This window comes from Lithobates pipiens, unplaced genomic scaffold (genome assembly GCF_037356315.1).
Source record: "Lithobates pipiens isolate NorthernLeopardFrog02 unplaced genomic scaffold, aLitPip1_a1.2 Scaffold_8, whole genome shotgun sequence".
NCBI lineage: Eukaryota > Metazoa > Chordata > Amphibia > Anura > Ranidae > Lithobates > Lithobates pipiens.
Genome location: NW_027507903.1, coordinates 691,902,317 through 691,918,558, shown reverse-complemented (window position 1 = coordinate 691,918,558; position 16,242 = coordinate 691,902,317). Strand labels below are relative to the sequence as shown.

General features: G+C 50.8%; 1 protein-coding gene across 1 annotated transcript in view; it reads left to right on the top strand.

Moving 5' to 3' along the window:
- Nucleotides 1-4,456: 4,456 nt before the first annotated feature.
- Nucleotides 4,457-16,242, top strand: part of LOC143962426 (asialoglycoprotein receptor 1-like) — a 42,479-nt gene continuing 30,693 nt past the window's right edge. The window contains exons 1-2 of the mRNA XM_077471703.1: nt 4,457-4,620; nt 9,817-9,887. Coding sequence (XP_077327829.1) covers nt 9,836-9,887 — 52 coding nt within the window. The 5' untranslated portion in view covers nt 4,457-4,620; nt 9,817-9,835. The remainder of the gene's footprint in view (nt 4,621-9,816; nt 9,888-16,242) is intronic.

The window sequence follows — 16,242 nt, the reverse complement described above, 5'->3', positions numbered from 1 at the left end:
CCCGTTTTCTCTGATTGTGTTCCCATGTGTAGGGGTGCAGTACATAGAATGGGGGACATGAAAGGGTTAATGATGGATCCCCTCCCCCTCCACGTCCCCCGTTTTCTCTGATTGGTTCCCATGTGTAGGGGTGCAGTACATAGAATGGGGGACATGAAGGGGTTAATGATGGATCCCCTCCCCCCTCCCCGTCCCCCGTTTTCTCTGATTGGTTCCCATGTGTAGGGGTGCAGTACATAGAATGGGGGACATGAAGGGGTTAATGATGGATCCTCCCCCTCCCCGTCCCCCGTTTTCTCTGATTGGTTCCCATGTGTAGGGTGCAGTACATAGAATGGAGGACATGAAGGGGTAAATTATGGATCCTCCCCCTCCCCGTCCCCCGTTTTCTCTGATTGGTTCCCATGTGTAGGGGTGCAGTACATAGAATGGGGGACATGAAGGGGTTAATGATGGATCCCCTCCCCCTCCCCGTCCCCCGTTTTCTCTGATTGTTTCCCATGTGTAGGGGTGCAGTACATAGAATGGAGGACATGAAGGGGTTAATGATGGATCCTCCCCCCTCCCCGTCCCCCATTTTCTCTGATTGGTTCCCATGTGTAGGGGTGCAGTACATAGAATGGAGGACATGAAGGGGTTAATGATGGATCCCCTCCCCCCTCCCCGTCCCCCGTTTTCTCTGATTGGTTTTCATGTGTAGGGGTGCAGTACATAGAATGGGGGACATGAAGGGGTTAATGATGGATCCCCCTCCCCCTCCCCGTCCCCCGTTTTCTCTGATTGGTTCCCATGTGTAGGGGTGCAGTACATAGAATGGGGGACATGAAGGGGTTAATGATGGATCCCCTCCCCCCCTCCCCGTCCCCCCGTTTTCTCTGATTGGTTTTCCATGTGTAGGGGTGCAGTACATAGAATGGGGGACATGAAGGGGTTAATGATGGATCCCCCTCCCCCTCCCCGTCCCCCGTTTTCTCTGATTGGTTCCCATGTGTAGGGGTGCAGTACATAGAATGGGGGACATGAAGGGGTTAATGATGGATCCCCTCCCCCCTCCCCGTCCCCCCGTTTTCTCTGATTGGTTTCCATGTGTAGGGGTGCAGTACATAGAATGGGGGACATGAAGGGGTTAATGATGGATCCTCCCCCTCCCCGTCCCCCGTTTTCTCTGATTGGTTCCCATGTGTAGGGGTGCAGTACATAGAATGGGGGACATGAAGGGGTTAATGATGGATCCCCTCCCCCCTCCCCGTCCCCCGTTTTCTCTGATTGGTTCCCATGTGTAGGGGTGCAGTACATAGAATGGAGGACATGAAGGGGTTAATGATGGATCCCTCCCCCCTCCCCGTCCCCCGTTTTCTCTGATTGGTTCCCATGTGTAGGGGTGCAGTACATAGAATGGAGGACATGAAGGGGTTAATGATGGATCCTCCCCCTCCCCGTCCCCCGTTTTCTCTGATTGGTTCCCATGTGTAGGGGTGCAGTACATAGAATGGAGGACATGAAGGGGTTAATGATGGATCCTCCCCCTCCCCGTCCCCCGTTTTCTCTGATTGGTTCCCATGTGTAGGGGTGCAGTACATAGAATGGAGGACATGAAGGGGTTAATGATGGATCCCCTCCCCCCTCCCCGTCCCCCGTTTTCTCTGATTGGTTCCCATGTGTAGGGGTGCAGTACATAGAATGGGGGACATGAAGGGGTTAATGATGGATCCCCTCCCCCTCCCCGTCCCCCCGTTTTCTCTGATTGGTTCCCATGTGTAGGGGTGCAGTACATAGAATGGAGGACATGAAGGGGTTAATGATGGATCCCCTCCCCCCTCCCCGTCCCCCCGTTTTCTCTGATTGGTTTCCATGTGTAGGGGTGCAGTACATAGAATGGGGGACATGAAGGGGTTAATGATGGATCCTCCCCCTCCCCGTCCCCCGTTTTCTCTGATTGGTTCCCATGTGTAGGGGTGCAGTACATAGAATGGGGGACATGAAGGGGTTAATGATGGATCCTCCCCCTCCCCGTCCCCCGTTTTCTCTGATTGGTTCCCATGTGTAGGGGTGCAGTACATAGAATGGGGGACATGAAGGGGTTAATGATGGATCCCCTCCCCCCTCCCCGTCCCCCGTTTTCTCTGATTGGTTCCCATGTGTAGGGGTGCAGTACATAGAATGGAGGACATGAAGGGGTTAATGATGGATCCTCCCCCCTCCCCGTCCCCCATTTTCTCTGATTGGTTCCCATGTGTAGGGGTGCAGTACATAGAATGGAGGACATGAAGGGGTTAATGATGGATCCCCTCCCCCCTCCCCGTCCCCCCGTTTTCTCTGATTGGTTTCCATGTGTAGGGGTGCAGTACATAGAATGGGGGACATGAAGGGGTTAATGATGGATCCTCCCCCTCCCCGTCCCCCGTTTTCTCTGATTGGTTCCCATGTGTAGGGGTGCAGTACATAGAATGGAGGACATGAAGGGGTTAATGATGGATCCTCCCCCTCCCCGTCCCCCGTTTTCTCTGATTGGTTCCCATGTGTAGGGGTGCAGTACATAGAATGGAGGACATGAAGGGGTTAATGATGGATCCCCTCCCCCCTCCCCGTCCCCCCGTTTTCTCTGATTGGTTTCCATGTGTAGGGGTGCAGTACATAGAATGGGGGACATGAAGGGGTTAATGATGGATCCTCCCCCTCCCCGTCCCCCGTTTTCTCTGATTGGTTCCCATGTGTAGGGGTGCAGTACATAGAATGGAGGACATGAAGGGGTTAATGATGGATCCTCCCCCCTCCCCGTCCCCCGTTTTCTCTGATTGGTTCCCATGTGTAGGGGTGCAGTACATAGAATGGAGGACATGAAGGGGTTAATGATGGATCCTCCCCCCTCCCCGTCCCCCATTTTCTCTGATTGGTTCCCATGTGTAGGGGTGCAGTACATAGAATGGGGACATGAAGGGGTTAATGATGGATCCTCCCCCTCCCCGTCCCCCGTTTTCTCTGATTGGTTCCCATGTGTAGGGGTGCAGTACATAGAATGGGGGACATGAAGGGGTTAATGATGGATCCTCCCCCTCCCCGTCCCCCGTTTTCTCTGATTGGTTCCCATGTGTAGGGGTGCAGTACATAGAATGGGGGACATGAAGGGGTTAATGATGGATCCCCTCCCCCCTCCCCGTCCCCCGTTTTCTCTGATTGGTTCCCATGTGTAGGGGTGCAGTACATAGAATGGAGGACATGAAGGGGTTAATGATGGATCCTCCCCCCTCCCCGTCCCCCATTTTCTCTGATTGGTTCCCATGTGTAGGGGTGCAGTACATAGAATGGAGGACATGAAGGGGTTAATGATGGATCCCCTCCCCCCTCCCCGTCCCCCCGTTTTCTCTGATTGGTTTCCATGTGTAGGGGTGCAGTACATAGAATGGGGGACATGAAGGGGTTAATGATGGATCCTCCCCCTCCCCGTCCCCCGTTTTCTCTGATTGGTTCCCATGTGTAGGGGTGCAGTACATAGAATGGAGGACATGAAGGGGTTAATGATGGATCCTCCCCCTCCCCGTCCCCCGTTTTCTCTGATTGGTTCCCATGTGTAGGGGTGCAGTACATAGAATGGAGGACATGAAGGGGTTAATGATGGATCCCCTCCCCCCTCCCCGTCCCCCCGTTTTCTCTGATTGGTTTCCATGTGTAGGGGTGCAGTACATAGAATGGGGGACATGAAGGGGTTAATGATGGATCCTCCCCCTCCCCGTCCCCCGTTTTCTCTGATTGGTTCCCATGTGTAGGGGTGCAGTACATAGAATGGAGGACATGAAGGGGTTAATGATGGATCCTCCCCCCTCCCCGTCCCCCGTTTTCTCTGATTGGTTCCCATGTGTAGGGGTGCAGTACATAGAATGGAGGACATGAAGGGGTTAATGATGGATCCTCCCCCCTCCCCGTCCCCCATTTTCTCTGATTGGTTCCCATGTGTAGGGGTGCAGTACATAGAATGGAGGACATGAAGGGGTTAATGATGGATCCCCTCCCCCCTCCCCGTCCCCCCGTTTTCTCTGATTGGTTTCCATGTGTAGGGGTGCAGTACATAGAATGGGGGACATGAAGGGGTTAATGATGGATCCCCTCCCCCCTCCCCGTCCCCCGTTTTCTCTGATTGGTTCCCATGTGTAGGGGTGCAGTACATAGAATGGAGGACATGAAGGGGTTAATGATGGATCCTCCCCCCTCCCCGTCCCCCATTTTCTCTGATTGGTTCCCATGTGTAGGGGTGCAGTACATAGAATGGAGGACATGAAGGGGTTAATGATGGATCCCCTCCCCCCTCCCCGTCCCCCCGTTTTCTCTGATTGGTTTCCATGTGTAGGGGTGCAGTACATAGAATGGAGGACATGAAGGGGTTAATGATGGATCCCCTCCCCCCTCCCCTCGTTTTATCTGATTTCCTGTTTTTTCTATATCTGGTTGGGGGGGGGAGGGGGAGGGAAGTTTTCGATTCTCCAGAACTCCGATGTTGTGTAATATTGGAGGGCAGATTGTGGAGTCGGCAGTTTTCCTTTCCGGGAATTGGGGGGTGACTCGGAAGACCCCTCGCCCTCCGCCGCAGTCCCTCCGGGAGCATCGGACGGAGAAGATCTGGCGGAGGTAAGGCGCAGCGCCCCGTCCGGTCAGAGGATGGCGCTCCATTGCTGCAGGTGGTCCCTCTGGGGATATGGCATCTGGGAAGAGGGGGTGGGGGAGATGGGCCTGGCCATTTAAGGGGTAACTCCGGGATATCCAATCCACTTTACTTCTCCATCCTTTTTTTTACCCCCTAAAATCCCCCCACCCCCCCAGACGAAGCAGGGACAGTCTATGATGTCACCAAAGATTGGTGGATGTGTGAGGAGCCCACCCAATCGTTATCACCAATATGGGGTCAGTCATCATAATGCGTTCTCGCTCCTCCCCCAGAGTCCGCTAATTAAAGGGTAACCCCGCCCTCATGGTGGTGACACCGGACAGTGCGGTCATTGAACTGACCTTGCAGATGGTATTTCTGTCCATTTTTGGAGGCTCTTGTAGTGCTCCAGCCACATGGTCCCGGTTGGTCTGTTGCTCGGTGGGGAGGGGCATTGTAGACACAATATTGCACGTGTTCACAGTTCCCTCAGACGATCTGAACATTCCCTCCGGGCACACGGGATACTTCAGGAGCAGGGATGGGTTGGGAGAAGCTGGAGGTTTCCCCATGTCCCGTCTCCATAGAGAACAATCCTAATGTGTATGGTCCATCATGTGATCCAGAGCCTACAAAGAACATGGCCAAAATATGCCCCCCCAGAGCCATCAACTACTTCATCAGTGTAGGTTTCAGGATCTGCCCTTTTTAGTCCCCCCTTCCTACTAAAGTACCCCTTATGCCTACCCCTCTTCTCAGCCTGGGTAGGGTTACTCTTTAAACGTTGCTGTGTCTGACCTGGGGGGTGCTAGTCATGGTCTAGGTTTGGTCTGGTCCAGTTTAGTCTGATCTTGGACTTGGTTTTGGTCTAGGTCTGGTCTTTGGTTTTAGTTTTGGTCTGGTCTGTTCTTGATCTTGGTTTTGATTTGGTCTGGTCTTGGTTTTGATCTGGTCTTGGTTTTGATCTGGTCTGATCTTTTTCTGATCTGCTCTTGATTTGCTTCTGGTTTGGTTTTGGTCTGGGTCTGGTCTTGGTTTTTGGTTTGGGTTGGTCTGGTCTTTGGTCTGGTCTTGTCTTTTTGGTTTTGGTCTGGTCTTGGTTTTGGTCTGGTCTTGGAGTTGGTTTTGGTCTGGTGTTGCTCTTAGTTTTGGTCTGGTCTTTGCTCCTGCTTTTGGTTTTGGTCTGGTCTTTGCTCCTGCTCTTAGTTTTGGTCTGGTCTTTGCTCCTGCTTTTGGTTTTGGTCTGGTCTTTGCTCCTGCTCTTAGTTTTGGTCTGGTCTTTGCTCCTGCTTTTGGTTTTGGTCTGGTCTTTGCTCCTGCTCTTAGTTTTGGTCTGGTCTTTGCTCCTGCTCTTGGTTTTGGTCTGGTCTTTGCTCCTGCTCTTGGTTTTGGTCTGGTCTTGCTCTTAGGCCGCGTACACACGGGCGGACTGTCTGACGGACTTGGTCCGCTGAAACGTGTTTCAGCGGACAATCCGCTCGTGTGTGGGCTTCAGCTGACTTTTTCAGCGGACAGTCTGGCGTACTAAGTATTTCGGAATTTCCGTAATATTGTCCGTCCAAACTTGGTTTCAGCAGACAGTCCGCTCGTGTGTAGGCAAGTTGGACGGACTAAGTATGGCGCATGCTCAGAAAGGATTTACACGGCGGAAGGTTGCATTGCAGTGTATTGGACGTCGTATTTCTAGTCCCGTCGTACGTGCTGTACACGTCATCGCGCACGCTTTCAGCGGACTGTCTGTTCGTCGTGTGTGGTCAAGTCCGTTCATTCAAAAGTAGGACGGACTGTCTGTCGGATTGTCTGACGGACTTAGTTGGACGGATAGTCCGCCCGTGTGTACGCGGCTTTAGTTTTTTGGTCTGGTCTTTGTTTTGATCTGGTCTGATCTTTTTCTGATCTGCTCTTGATCTTGATTTGCTTCTGGTCTGGTCATGCTCTTGGTTTTGGTCTGTTCTTGGTTTTTGTTTTGGTCTTGGTCTGATCTTTTTGGTTTTAGTCTGGTCTTGCTCTTGGTTTTGGTCTGGTCTGGTCTTGGAGGTGGTTTTGGCCTGGTCTTGCTCTTGGTTTTGGTCTGGTCTGGTCTTGGAGGTGGTTTTGGTCTGGCCTTGCTCTTGGTTTTGGTCTGGGTCTGGTCATGCTCTTGGTTTTGGTCTGGGTCTGGTCTTGTCTTTGGTCTTGGTCTGATCTTTTTGGTTTTGGTCTGGTCTGGTCTTGGAGGTGGTTTTGGTCTGGTCTTGCTCTTGGTTTTGGTCTGGTTTGGTTTTGGTCTGGTCTTGTCTTTGGTCTTGGTCTGATCTTTTTGGTTTTGGTCTGGTCTGGTCTTGGAGGTGGTTTTGGTCTGGTCTGGTCTTGGTTTTGGTCTGGTTTGGTTTTGGTCTGGTCTTGCTCTTGGTTTTGGTCTGGTTTGGTTTTGGTCTGGTCTTGCTCTTGGTTTTGGTCTGGTTTGGTTTTGGTCTGGTCTGGTCTTGGAGGTGGTTTTGGTCTGGCCTTGCTCTTGGTTTTGGTCTGGTCTGGTCTTGGAGGTGGTTTTGGTCTGGTTTGGTTTTGGAGGTGGTTTTGGTCTGGTCTGGTCTTGGTTTTGGTCTGGTTTGGTTTTGGTCTGGTCTTGCTCTTGGTTTTGGTCTGGTTTGGTTTTGGTCTGGTCTTGCTCTTGGTTTTGGTCTGGTTTGGTTTTGGTCTGGTCTGGTCTTGGAGGTGGTTTTGGTCTGGCCTTGCTCTTGGTTTTGGTCTGGTCTGGTCTTGGAGGTGGTTTTGGTCTGGTTTGGTTTTGGAGGTGGTTTTGGTCTGGTCTTGCTCTTGGTTTTGGTCTGGTTTGGTTTTGGTCTGGTTTGGTCTTGGTCTGATCTTTTTGGTTTTGGTCTGTTCTGGAGGGATGGAAGTAAATATTCCATCCTGTAGTAGATCCACACTGTCAGCAAAGATGGGCGGGGGAGGGAACGGGCTCTGTGCTGTCAATAACTATTTATAAAGTTCAGAAATATAACAGCTTCCTTTTTGTTGTTGCACTTTGACCTTTTCTGTCATTTTATTATTTGTTTTCCTCCAGCTGATAAGTGTGACAGGAAAAGTTCCCGTGTTCAGAATCACATGATTAGAAATGGTGAAAGGCAGCAAAAAAATGAAAGACCTCAATAGCGCCCCCACCCTCTTCACCCCGACTTCCATCTGCTGAGAATTGCCTTTTACACTTCATGGTTGAGAACAAATTTCAATTCTCGACAATTAAAAGGTCATTTTTGGAAATCAGATTCAGCTGAGCCGGTGTCACCAATGCAGGGAATCCCCCAGGAGAACTAGAAAGGGACCGGGGTGTGATCCGTATTTATTTACATAGAGTGATGGACTCCGACCTCCTCTGGTCCCAGAGTTCTCTCTGTTTACAGGAACGTTGATCTGCAGAATATTACAGTCAGTCAGTTAGGAGTAAAATCAGTCCTATATAAGGTGGGATTCTTCCTTCAGAAGGCTGGGATGAACCATACATTCCTCCCTGACCCTTTCACACTTATCCATCCCTGGTCTCTCTGGATGATAAATATCTCCTCAGTCCTCTTCTTGAACCACAAATACCTCCTCAGTCCCTCTTCTGGACCACAAATACCTCCTCAGTCCCTCTTCTTGAACCACAAATACCTCCTCAGTCCCTCTTCTGGACCAAAAATACCTCCTCAGTCCCTCTTCTGACCACAAATACCTCCTCAGTCCCTCTTCTGGACCACAAATACCTCCTCAGTCCCTCTTCTGACCACAAATACCTCCTCAGTCCCTCTTCTTGAACCACAAATACCTCCTCAGTCCCTCTTCTGGACCACAAATACCTCCTCAGCCCCTCTCCTGGACCAAAAATACCTCCTCAGTCCCTCTCCTGGACCAAAAATACCTCCTCAGCCCCTCTCCTGGACCAAAAATACCTCCTCAGTCCCTCTCCTGGACCAAAAATACCTCCTCAGTCCCACTCCTGTACCAAAAATACCTCCTCCAGTCCCTCTTCTGGACCAAAAATATCTCCTAAGCCCTCTTCCGGACCCCAGATATCTCCTAAGCCCCTCTCCTGGACCACAAATATCTCCTCAGCCCCTCTTTTGGACCACAAATATCTCCTCAGCCCTCTTCCGGACCACAAATATCTCCTCAGCCCCTCTTCCGGACCACAAATATCTCCTCATTCCCTCTTCTGGACCACAAATATCTCCTCAGTCCCTCTTCTGGACCACAAATATCTCCTCATTCCCTCTTCTGGACCACAAATATCTCCTCAGCCCCTCTTCCGGACCCCAAATATCTCTTCATTCCCTCTTCCGGACCCCAAATATCTCCTCAGCCCCTCTTCTGGACCACAAATATCTCCTCAGCCCCTCTTCTGGACCCCAGATATCTCCTCAGCCCCTCTTCCGGACCCCAGATATCTCCTCAGCCCCTCTTCCGGACCCCAGATATCTCCTCAGCCCCTCTTCTGGACCACAAATATCTCCTCGGCCCCTCTTCTGGACCACAAATATCTCCTCAGCCCCTCTTCTGGACCCCAGATATCTCCTCAGCCCCTCTTCCAGACCCCAGATATCTCCTCAGCCCCTCTTCTGGACCACAAGTTCCTCTTTGCTTTCTCTTCTGAACCTTGAATCCTTCATCAGTTTTTTCATAGGTTGCCTAAATAAGTGTCTGATGGGGGTCAGGGAAAGACTCGATCTTCTGAATCAAGCTGAATGGGAACTGGAGTCTGAAGAGCCAGCCGTTCCCTCAGTCTCTCTGCTACAGGAAATCTCCTTCTGTAATGAGAAGTTATTGACGCTACTCTGGAACTCCATAGAAATGTTCCATTTATCTCTCTCCATCCAACAACGCAGTGGAGGTCACCCTTCATACCTCCACCCTACATCTTCAATTTATTCACTTATTTCCTTTATTCCTCATCTCCAATCATCTGCTGGACTTTCCTGCATGGACCAATGCCTGAGAGGCTGAGAATGGAGAGTAATGCCTCATCTGTCTGTCTGTCCATCATCCATTCCTCTGTCCATCTATCTGTGGCATCAATAATTCTGCAGGATTTTTTCTACAGAGGGCGCTGTCATCAAGAAAATGTTAATCCAGTAAAATGACATGTCTGCCTGTCTCTCATCCATTCATCTCTCTATATTTGGCGTGCTCTAATACATGTATGTTTTGCTTGCAATGCTCAGGGTCTTCTAGAAGACAAAGATGGAGCATGGCGACCTCCAGAGCCTGTACTTATCAGAGGAAAAGGGTCCAGGTAATGGTGATCTGTCTGGTGATGGGGTAGTAGTAATGCCGCCTATGGATTAAAGGCCGGGGTCCAGGCAATGGTTGTCTGGGTGGGGATGGGGTTGTAGTAATAATTCCCGAATATTGGGAGGACAGGGGTCCAGGTAATAGAGGTTGGGGTGGTAATGGTAATATCTCCCATGCATTGAAGGACAGGAGCCCCGGTAATAGAGGTTGGGGGGTAATGGCAATATCTTCCATGCATTGAAGGACAGGAGCCCCGGTAATAGAGGTTGGGGGGTAATGGCAATATCTTCCATGCATTGAAGGACAGGAGCCCCGGTAATAGAGGTTGGGTGGTAATGGTAATATCTCCCATGCATTGAAGGACAGGAGCCCCGGTAATAGAGGTTGGGGGGTAATGGCAATATCTTCCATGCATTGAAGGACAGGAGCCCCGGTAATAGAGGTTGGGGGGTAATGGTAATATCTCCCATGCATTGAAGGACAGGGGTCCAGGTAATAGAGGTTGGGGTGGTAATGGTAATATCTCCCATGCATTGAAGGACAGGGGTCCAGGTAATAGAGGTTGGGGTGGTAATGGTAATATCTCCCATGCATTGAAGGACAGGGGTCCAGGTAATAGAGGTTGGGTGGTAATGGTAATATCTCCCATGCATTGAAGGACAGGGGTTCAGGTAATAGAGGTTGGGTGGTAATGGTAATATCTCCCATGCATTGAAGGACAGGGGTCCAGGTAATAGAGGTTGGGGTGGTAATGGTAATATCTCCCATGCATTGAAGGACAGGGGTCCAGGTAATAGAGGTTGGGGTGTAATGGTAATATCTCCCATGCATTGAAGGACAGGGGTCCAGGTAATAGAGGTTGGGGTGGTAATGGTAATATCTCCCATGCATTGAAGGACAGGGGTCCAGGTAATAGAGGTTGGGGTGGTAATGGTAATATCTCCCATGCATTGAAGGACAGGGGTCCAGGTAATAGAGGTTGGGTGGTAATGGTAATATCTCCCATGCATTGAAGGACAGGGGTCCAGGTAATAGAGGTTGGGTGGTAATGGTAATATCTCCCATGCATTGAAGGACAGGGGTCCAGGTAATAGAGGTTGGGTGGTAATGGTATTATCTCCCATGCATTGAAGGACAGGAGCCCCGGTAATAGAGGTTGGGGGGTAATGGTAATATCTCCCATGCATTGAAGGACAGGGGTCCAGGTAATAGAGGTTGGGGTGGTAATGGTAATATCTCCCATGCATTGAAGGACAGAGGTCCAGTTAATAGAGGTTGGGGTGGTAATGGTAATATCTTCCATGCATTTAAGGACAGGAGCCCCGGTAATAGAGGTTGGGGGGTAATGGTAATATCTCCCATGCATTGAAGGACAGGGGTCCAGGTAATAGAGGTTGGGGTGGTAATGGTAATATCTCCCATGCATTGAAGGACAGGGGTCCAGGTAATAGAGGTTGGGGTGGTAATGGTAATATCTCCCATGCATTGAAGGACAGGGGTCCAGGTAATAGAGGTTGGGGTGGTAATGGTAATATCTCCCATGCATTGAAGGACAGGGGTCCAGGTAATAGAGGTTGGGGTGGTAATGGTAATATCTCCCATGCATTGAAGGACAGGGGTTTAGGTAATAGAGGTTGGGTGGTAATGGTAATATCTCCCATGCATTGAAGGACAGGGGTCCAGGTAATAGAGGTTGGGTGGTAATGGTAATATCTCCCATGCATTGAAGGACAGGGGTCCAGGTAGTCATCTGAATGGTGATGGGGTTGTAATAATTTCTCCCATGAATTAAAGGGCAGGAGTCCAGATAATGGTGGTCAAGGTTGTGATGGGGTGATGGTAATATCTCCTTTTGTATTGGGGCCAGGAGCCCAGGTAATGTGGCCTGGCTTGTGATGGAGATGTAGTAATTAATATATTCTATATCCTGGAGGACAAGGGTCCAGGTAATGGTTGTTTTATCTGGTGATGAGTTTGTAGTAATATCCTGGATGTATTGGAGCACAGGTGTCCAAGCAATGGTGGTCTGGATGGTTAGGAGATGGAGATAAAAGCTCCCATATATTAAAAGCCAAAGGTCCAGGTATTGGTGGTCTGGCTGGTGATGGGTTGATGGTAATATCTCCCCTGTATTGGAGAACAGGGGTTCAGTTAATGGAAGTCGGGGTGGTGATGGTAGTATCTCCCCTGTATTGGAGGACAGGGGTTCAGGTAATGGAGGTCACGGTGGTGATGGGATGATGGTAGTATCTCCCTTGTATTGAAGATCAGGGGTTCAAGTAATAGATGTATGGGTGGTGAAGGTAGTATCTCCCTTTTATTGGAGGATACAAGTTCAGGTAATGGAGGTCAGGGTGGGGATGGTAGTATCTCCCCTGTATTGGAGGACAGGGGTTCAGGTAATGGGGGTCGGGGTGGTGATGGTAGTATCTCCCCTGTATTGGAGGACAGGGGTTCAGGTAATGGGGGTCGGGGTGGGGATGGTAGTATCTCCCCTGTATTGGAGGACAGGGGTTCAGGTAATGGAGGTCAGGGTGGGGATGGTAGTATCTCCCCTGTATTGGAGGACAGGGGTTCAGGTAATGGAGGTCGGGGTGGTGATGGTAGTATCTCCCCTGTATTGGAGGTCAGGGGATCAGGTAATGGGGGTCGGGGTGGTGATGGTAATATCTCCCCTGTATTGGAGGACAGGGGTTCAGGTAATGGAGGTCGGGGTGGTGATGGTAGTATCTCCCCTGTATTGGAGGTCAGGGGATCAGGTAATGGGGGTCGGGGTGGGGATGGTAATATCTCCCCTGTATTGGAGGACAGGGGTTCAGGTAATGGAGGTCGGGGTGGTGATGGTAATATCTCCCCTGTATTGGAGGTCAGGGGATCAGGTAATGGGGGTCGGGGTGGTGATGGTAATATCTCCCCTGTGTTGGAGGACAGGGGTTCAGGTAATGGGGGAGTCTGGGTGGTGATGGTAATATCTCCCCTGTATTGGAAGTCAGGGGTTCAGGTAATGGGTGTCTGGGTGGTGATGGTAATATCTCCCCTGTATTGGAGGACAGGGGTTCAGGTAATGGGGGTCGGGTGGTGATGGTAATATCTCCCCTGTATTGGAAGTCAGGGGTTCAGGTAATGGGGGTCTGGGTGGTGATGGTAATATCTCCCCTGTATTGGAAGTCAGGGGTTCAGGTAATGGGGGTCTGGGTGGTGATGGTAATACCTCCCCTGTATTGGAGGACAGGGGTTCAGGTAAAGGGGGTCGGGTGGTGATGGTAATATCTCCCCTGTATTGGAGGACAGGGGTTCAGGTAATGGAGGTCGGGGTGGTGATGGTAATATCTCCCCTGTATTGGAGGACAGGGGTTCAGGTAATGGGGGTCGGGGTGGTGATGGTAATATCTCCCCTGTATTGAAGGACAGGGGTTCAGGTAATGGGGGTCGGGTGGTGATGGTAATATCTCCCCTGTTTTGGAAGTCAGGGGTTCAGGTAATGGGGTCGGGTGGTGATGGTAATATCTCCCCTGTATTGGAGGACAGGGGTTCAGGTAATGGGGGTCTGGGTGGTGATGGTAATATCTCCCCTGTATTGGAGGACAGGGGTTCAGGTAATGGGGGTCGGGTGGTGATGGTAATATCTCCCCTGTATTGGAAGTCAGGGGTTCAGGTAATGGGGGTCTGGGTGGTGATGGTAATATCTCCCCTGTATTGGAGGACAGGGGTTCAGGTAATGGGGGTCGGGGTGGTGGGGGTTGGGGTGGTGATGGTAGTATCTCCCCTGTATTGGAGGACAGGGGTTCAGGTAATGGAGGTCACGGTGGTGATGGGATGATGGTAGTATCTCCCTTGTATTGAAGATCAGGGGTTCAAGTAATAGAGGTATGGGTGGTGAAGGTAGTATCTCCCTTTTATTGGAGGATACGAGTTCAGGTAATGGAGGTCGGGGTGGTGATGGTAGTATCTCCCCTGTATTGGAGGACAGGGGTTCAGGTAATGGAGGTCGGGGTGGTGATGGTAGTATCTCCCCTGTATTGGAGGTCAGGGGATCAGGTAATGGGGGTCGGTTTGGTAATGGTAATATCTTCCATGCATTGAAGGACAGGGGTCCAGGTAATAGAAGTTGGGGTGGTAATGGTAATATCTCCCATGCATTGAAGGACAGGGGTTTAGGTAATAGAGGTTGGGTGGTAATGGTAATATCTCCCATGCATTGAAGGACAGGGGTCCAGGTAATAGAGGTTGGGGTGGTAATGGTAATATCTCCCATGCATTGAAGGACAGGGGTCCAGGTAATAGAGGTTGGGGTGGTAATGGTAATATCTCCCATGCATTGAAGGACAGGGGTCCAGGTAATAGAGGTTGGGGTGGTAATGGTAATATCTCCCATGCATTGAAGGACAGGGGTCCAGGTAATAGAGGTTGGGGTTGTAATGGTAATATCTCCCATGCATTGAAGGACAGGGGTCCAGGTAATAGAGGTTGGGTGGTAATGGTAATATCTCCCATGCATTGAAGGACAGGGGTTCAGGTAATAGAGGTTGGGTGGTAATGGTAATATCTCCCATGCATTGAAGGACAGGGGTCCAGGTAATAGAGGTTGGGTGGTAATGGTAATATCTCCCATGCATTGAAGGACAGGGGTCCAGGTAGTCATCTGAATGGTGATGGGGTTGTAATAATTTCTCCCATGAATTAAAGGGCAGGAGTCCAGATAATGGTGGTCAAGGTTGTGATGGGGTGATGGTAATATCTCCTTTTGTATTGGGGCCAGGAGCCCAGGTAATGTGGCCTGGCTTGTGATGGAGATGTAGTAATTAATATATTCTATATCCTGGAGGACAAGGGTCCAGGTAATGGTTGTTTTATCTGGTGATGAGTTTGTAGTAATATCCTGGATGTATTGGAGCACAGGTGTCCAAGCAATGGTGGTCTGGATGGTTAGGAGATGGAGATAAAAGCTCCCATATATTAAAAGCCAAAGGTCCAGGTATTGGTGGTCTGGCTGGTGATGGGTTGATGGTAATATCTCCCCTGTATTGGAGAACAGGGGTTCAGTTAATGGAAGTCGGGGTGGTGATGGTAGTATCTCCCCTGTATTGGAGGACAGGGGTTCAGGTAATGGAGGTCACGGTGGTGATGGGATGATGGTAGTATCTCCCTTGTATTGAAGATCAGGGGTTCAAGTAATAGATGTATGGGTGGTGAAGGTAGTATCTCCCTTTTATTGGAGGATACAAGTTCAGGTAATGGAGGTCAGGGTGGGGATGGTAGTATCTCCCCTGTATTGGAGGACAGGGGTTCAGGTAATGGGGGTCGGGGTGGTGATGGTAGTATCTCCCCTGTATTGGAGGACAGGGGTTCAGGTAATGGGGGTCGGGGTGGGGATGGTAGTATCTCCCCTGTATTGGAGGACAGGGGTTCAGGTAATGGAGGTCAGGGTGGGGATGGTAGTATCTCCCCTGTATTGGAGGACAGGGGTTCAGGTAATGGAGGTCGGGGTGGTGATGGTAGTATCGCCCCTGTATTGGAGGTCAGGGGATCAGGTAATGGGGGTCGGGGTGGTGATGGTAATATCTCCCCTGTATTGGAGGACAGGGGTTCAGGTAATGGAGGTCGGGGTGGTGATGGTAGTATCTCCCCTGTATTGGAGGTCAGGGGATCAGGTAATGGGGGTCGGGGTGGGGATGGTAATATCTCCCCTGTATTGGAGGACAGGGGTTCAGGTAATGGAGGTCGGGGTGGTGATGGTAATATCTCCCCTGTATTGGAGGTCAGGGGATCAGGTAATGGGGGTCGGGGTGGTGATGGTAATATCTCCCCTGTGTTGGAGGACAGGGGTTCAGGTAATGGGGGAGTCTGGGTGGTGATGGTAATATCTCCCCTGTATTGGAAGTCAGGGGTTCAGGTAATGGGTGTCTGGGTGGTGATGGTAATATCTCCCCTGTATTGGAGGACAGGGGTTCAGGTAATGGGGGTCGGGTGGTGATGGTAATATCTCCCCTGTATTGGAAGTCAGGGGTTCAGGTAATGGGGGTCTGGGTGGTGATGGTAATATCTCCCCTGTATTGGAAGTCAGGGGTTCAGGTAATGGGGGTCTGGGTGGTGATGGTAATACCTCCCCTGTATTGGAGGACAGGGGTTCAGGTAAAGGGGGTCGGGTGGTGATGGTAATATCTCCCCTGTATTGGAGGACAGGGGTTCAGGTAATGGAGGTCGGGGTGGTGATGGTAATATCTCCCCTGTATTGGAGGACAGGGGTTCAGGTAATGGGGGTCGGGGTGGTGATGGTAATATCTCCCCTGTATTGAAGGACAGGGGTTCAGGTAATGGGGGTCGGGTGGTGATGGTAATATCTCCCCTGTTTTGGA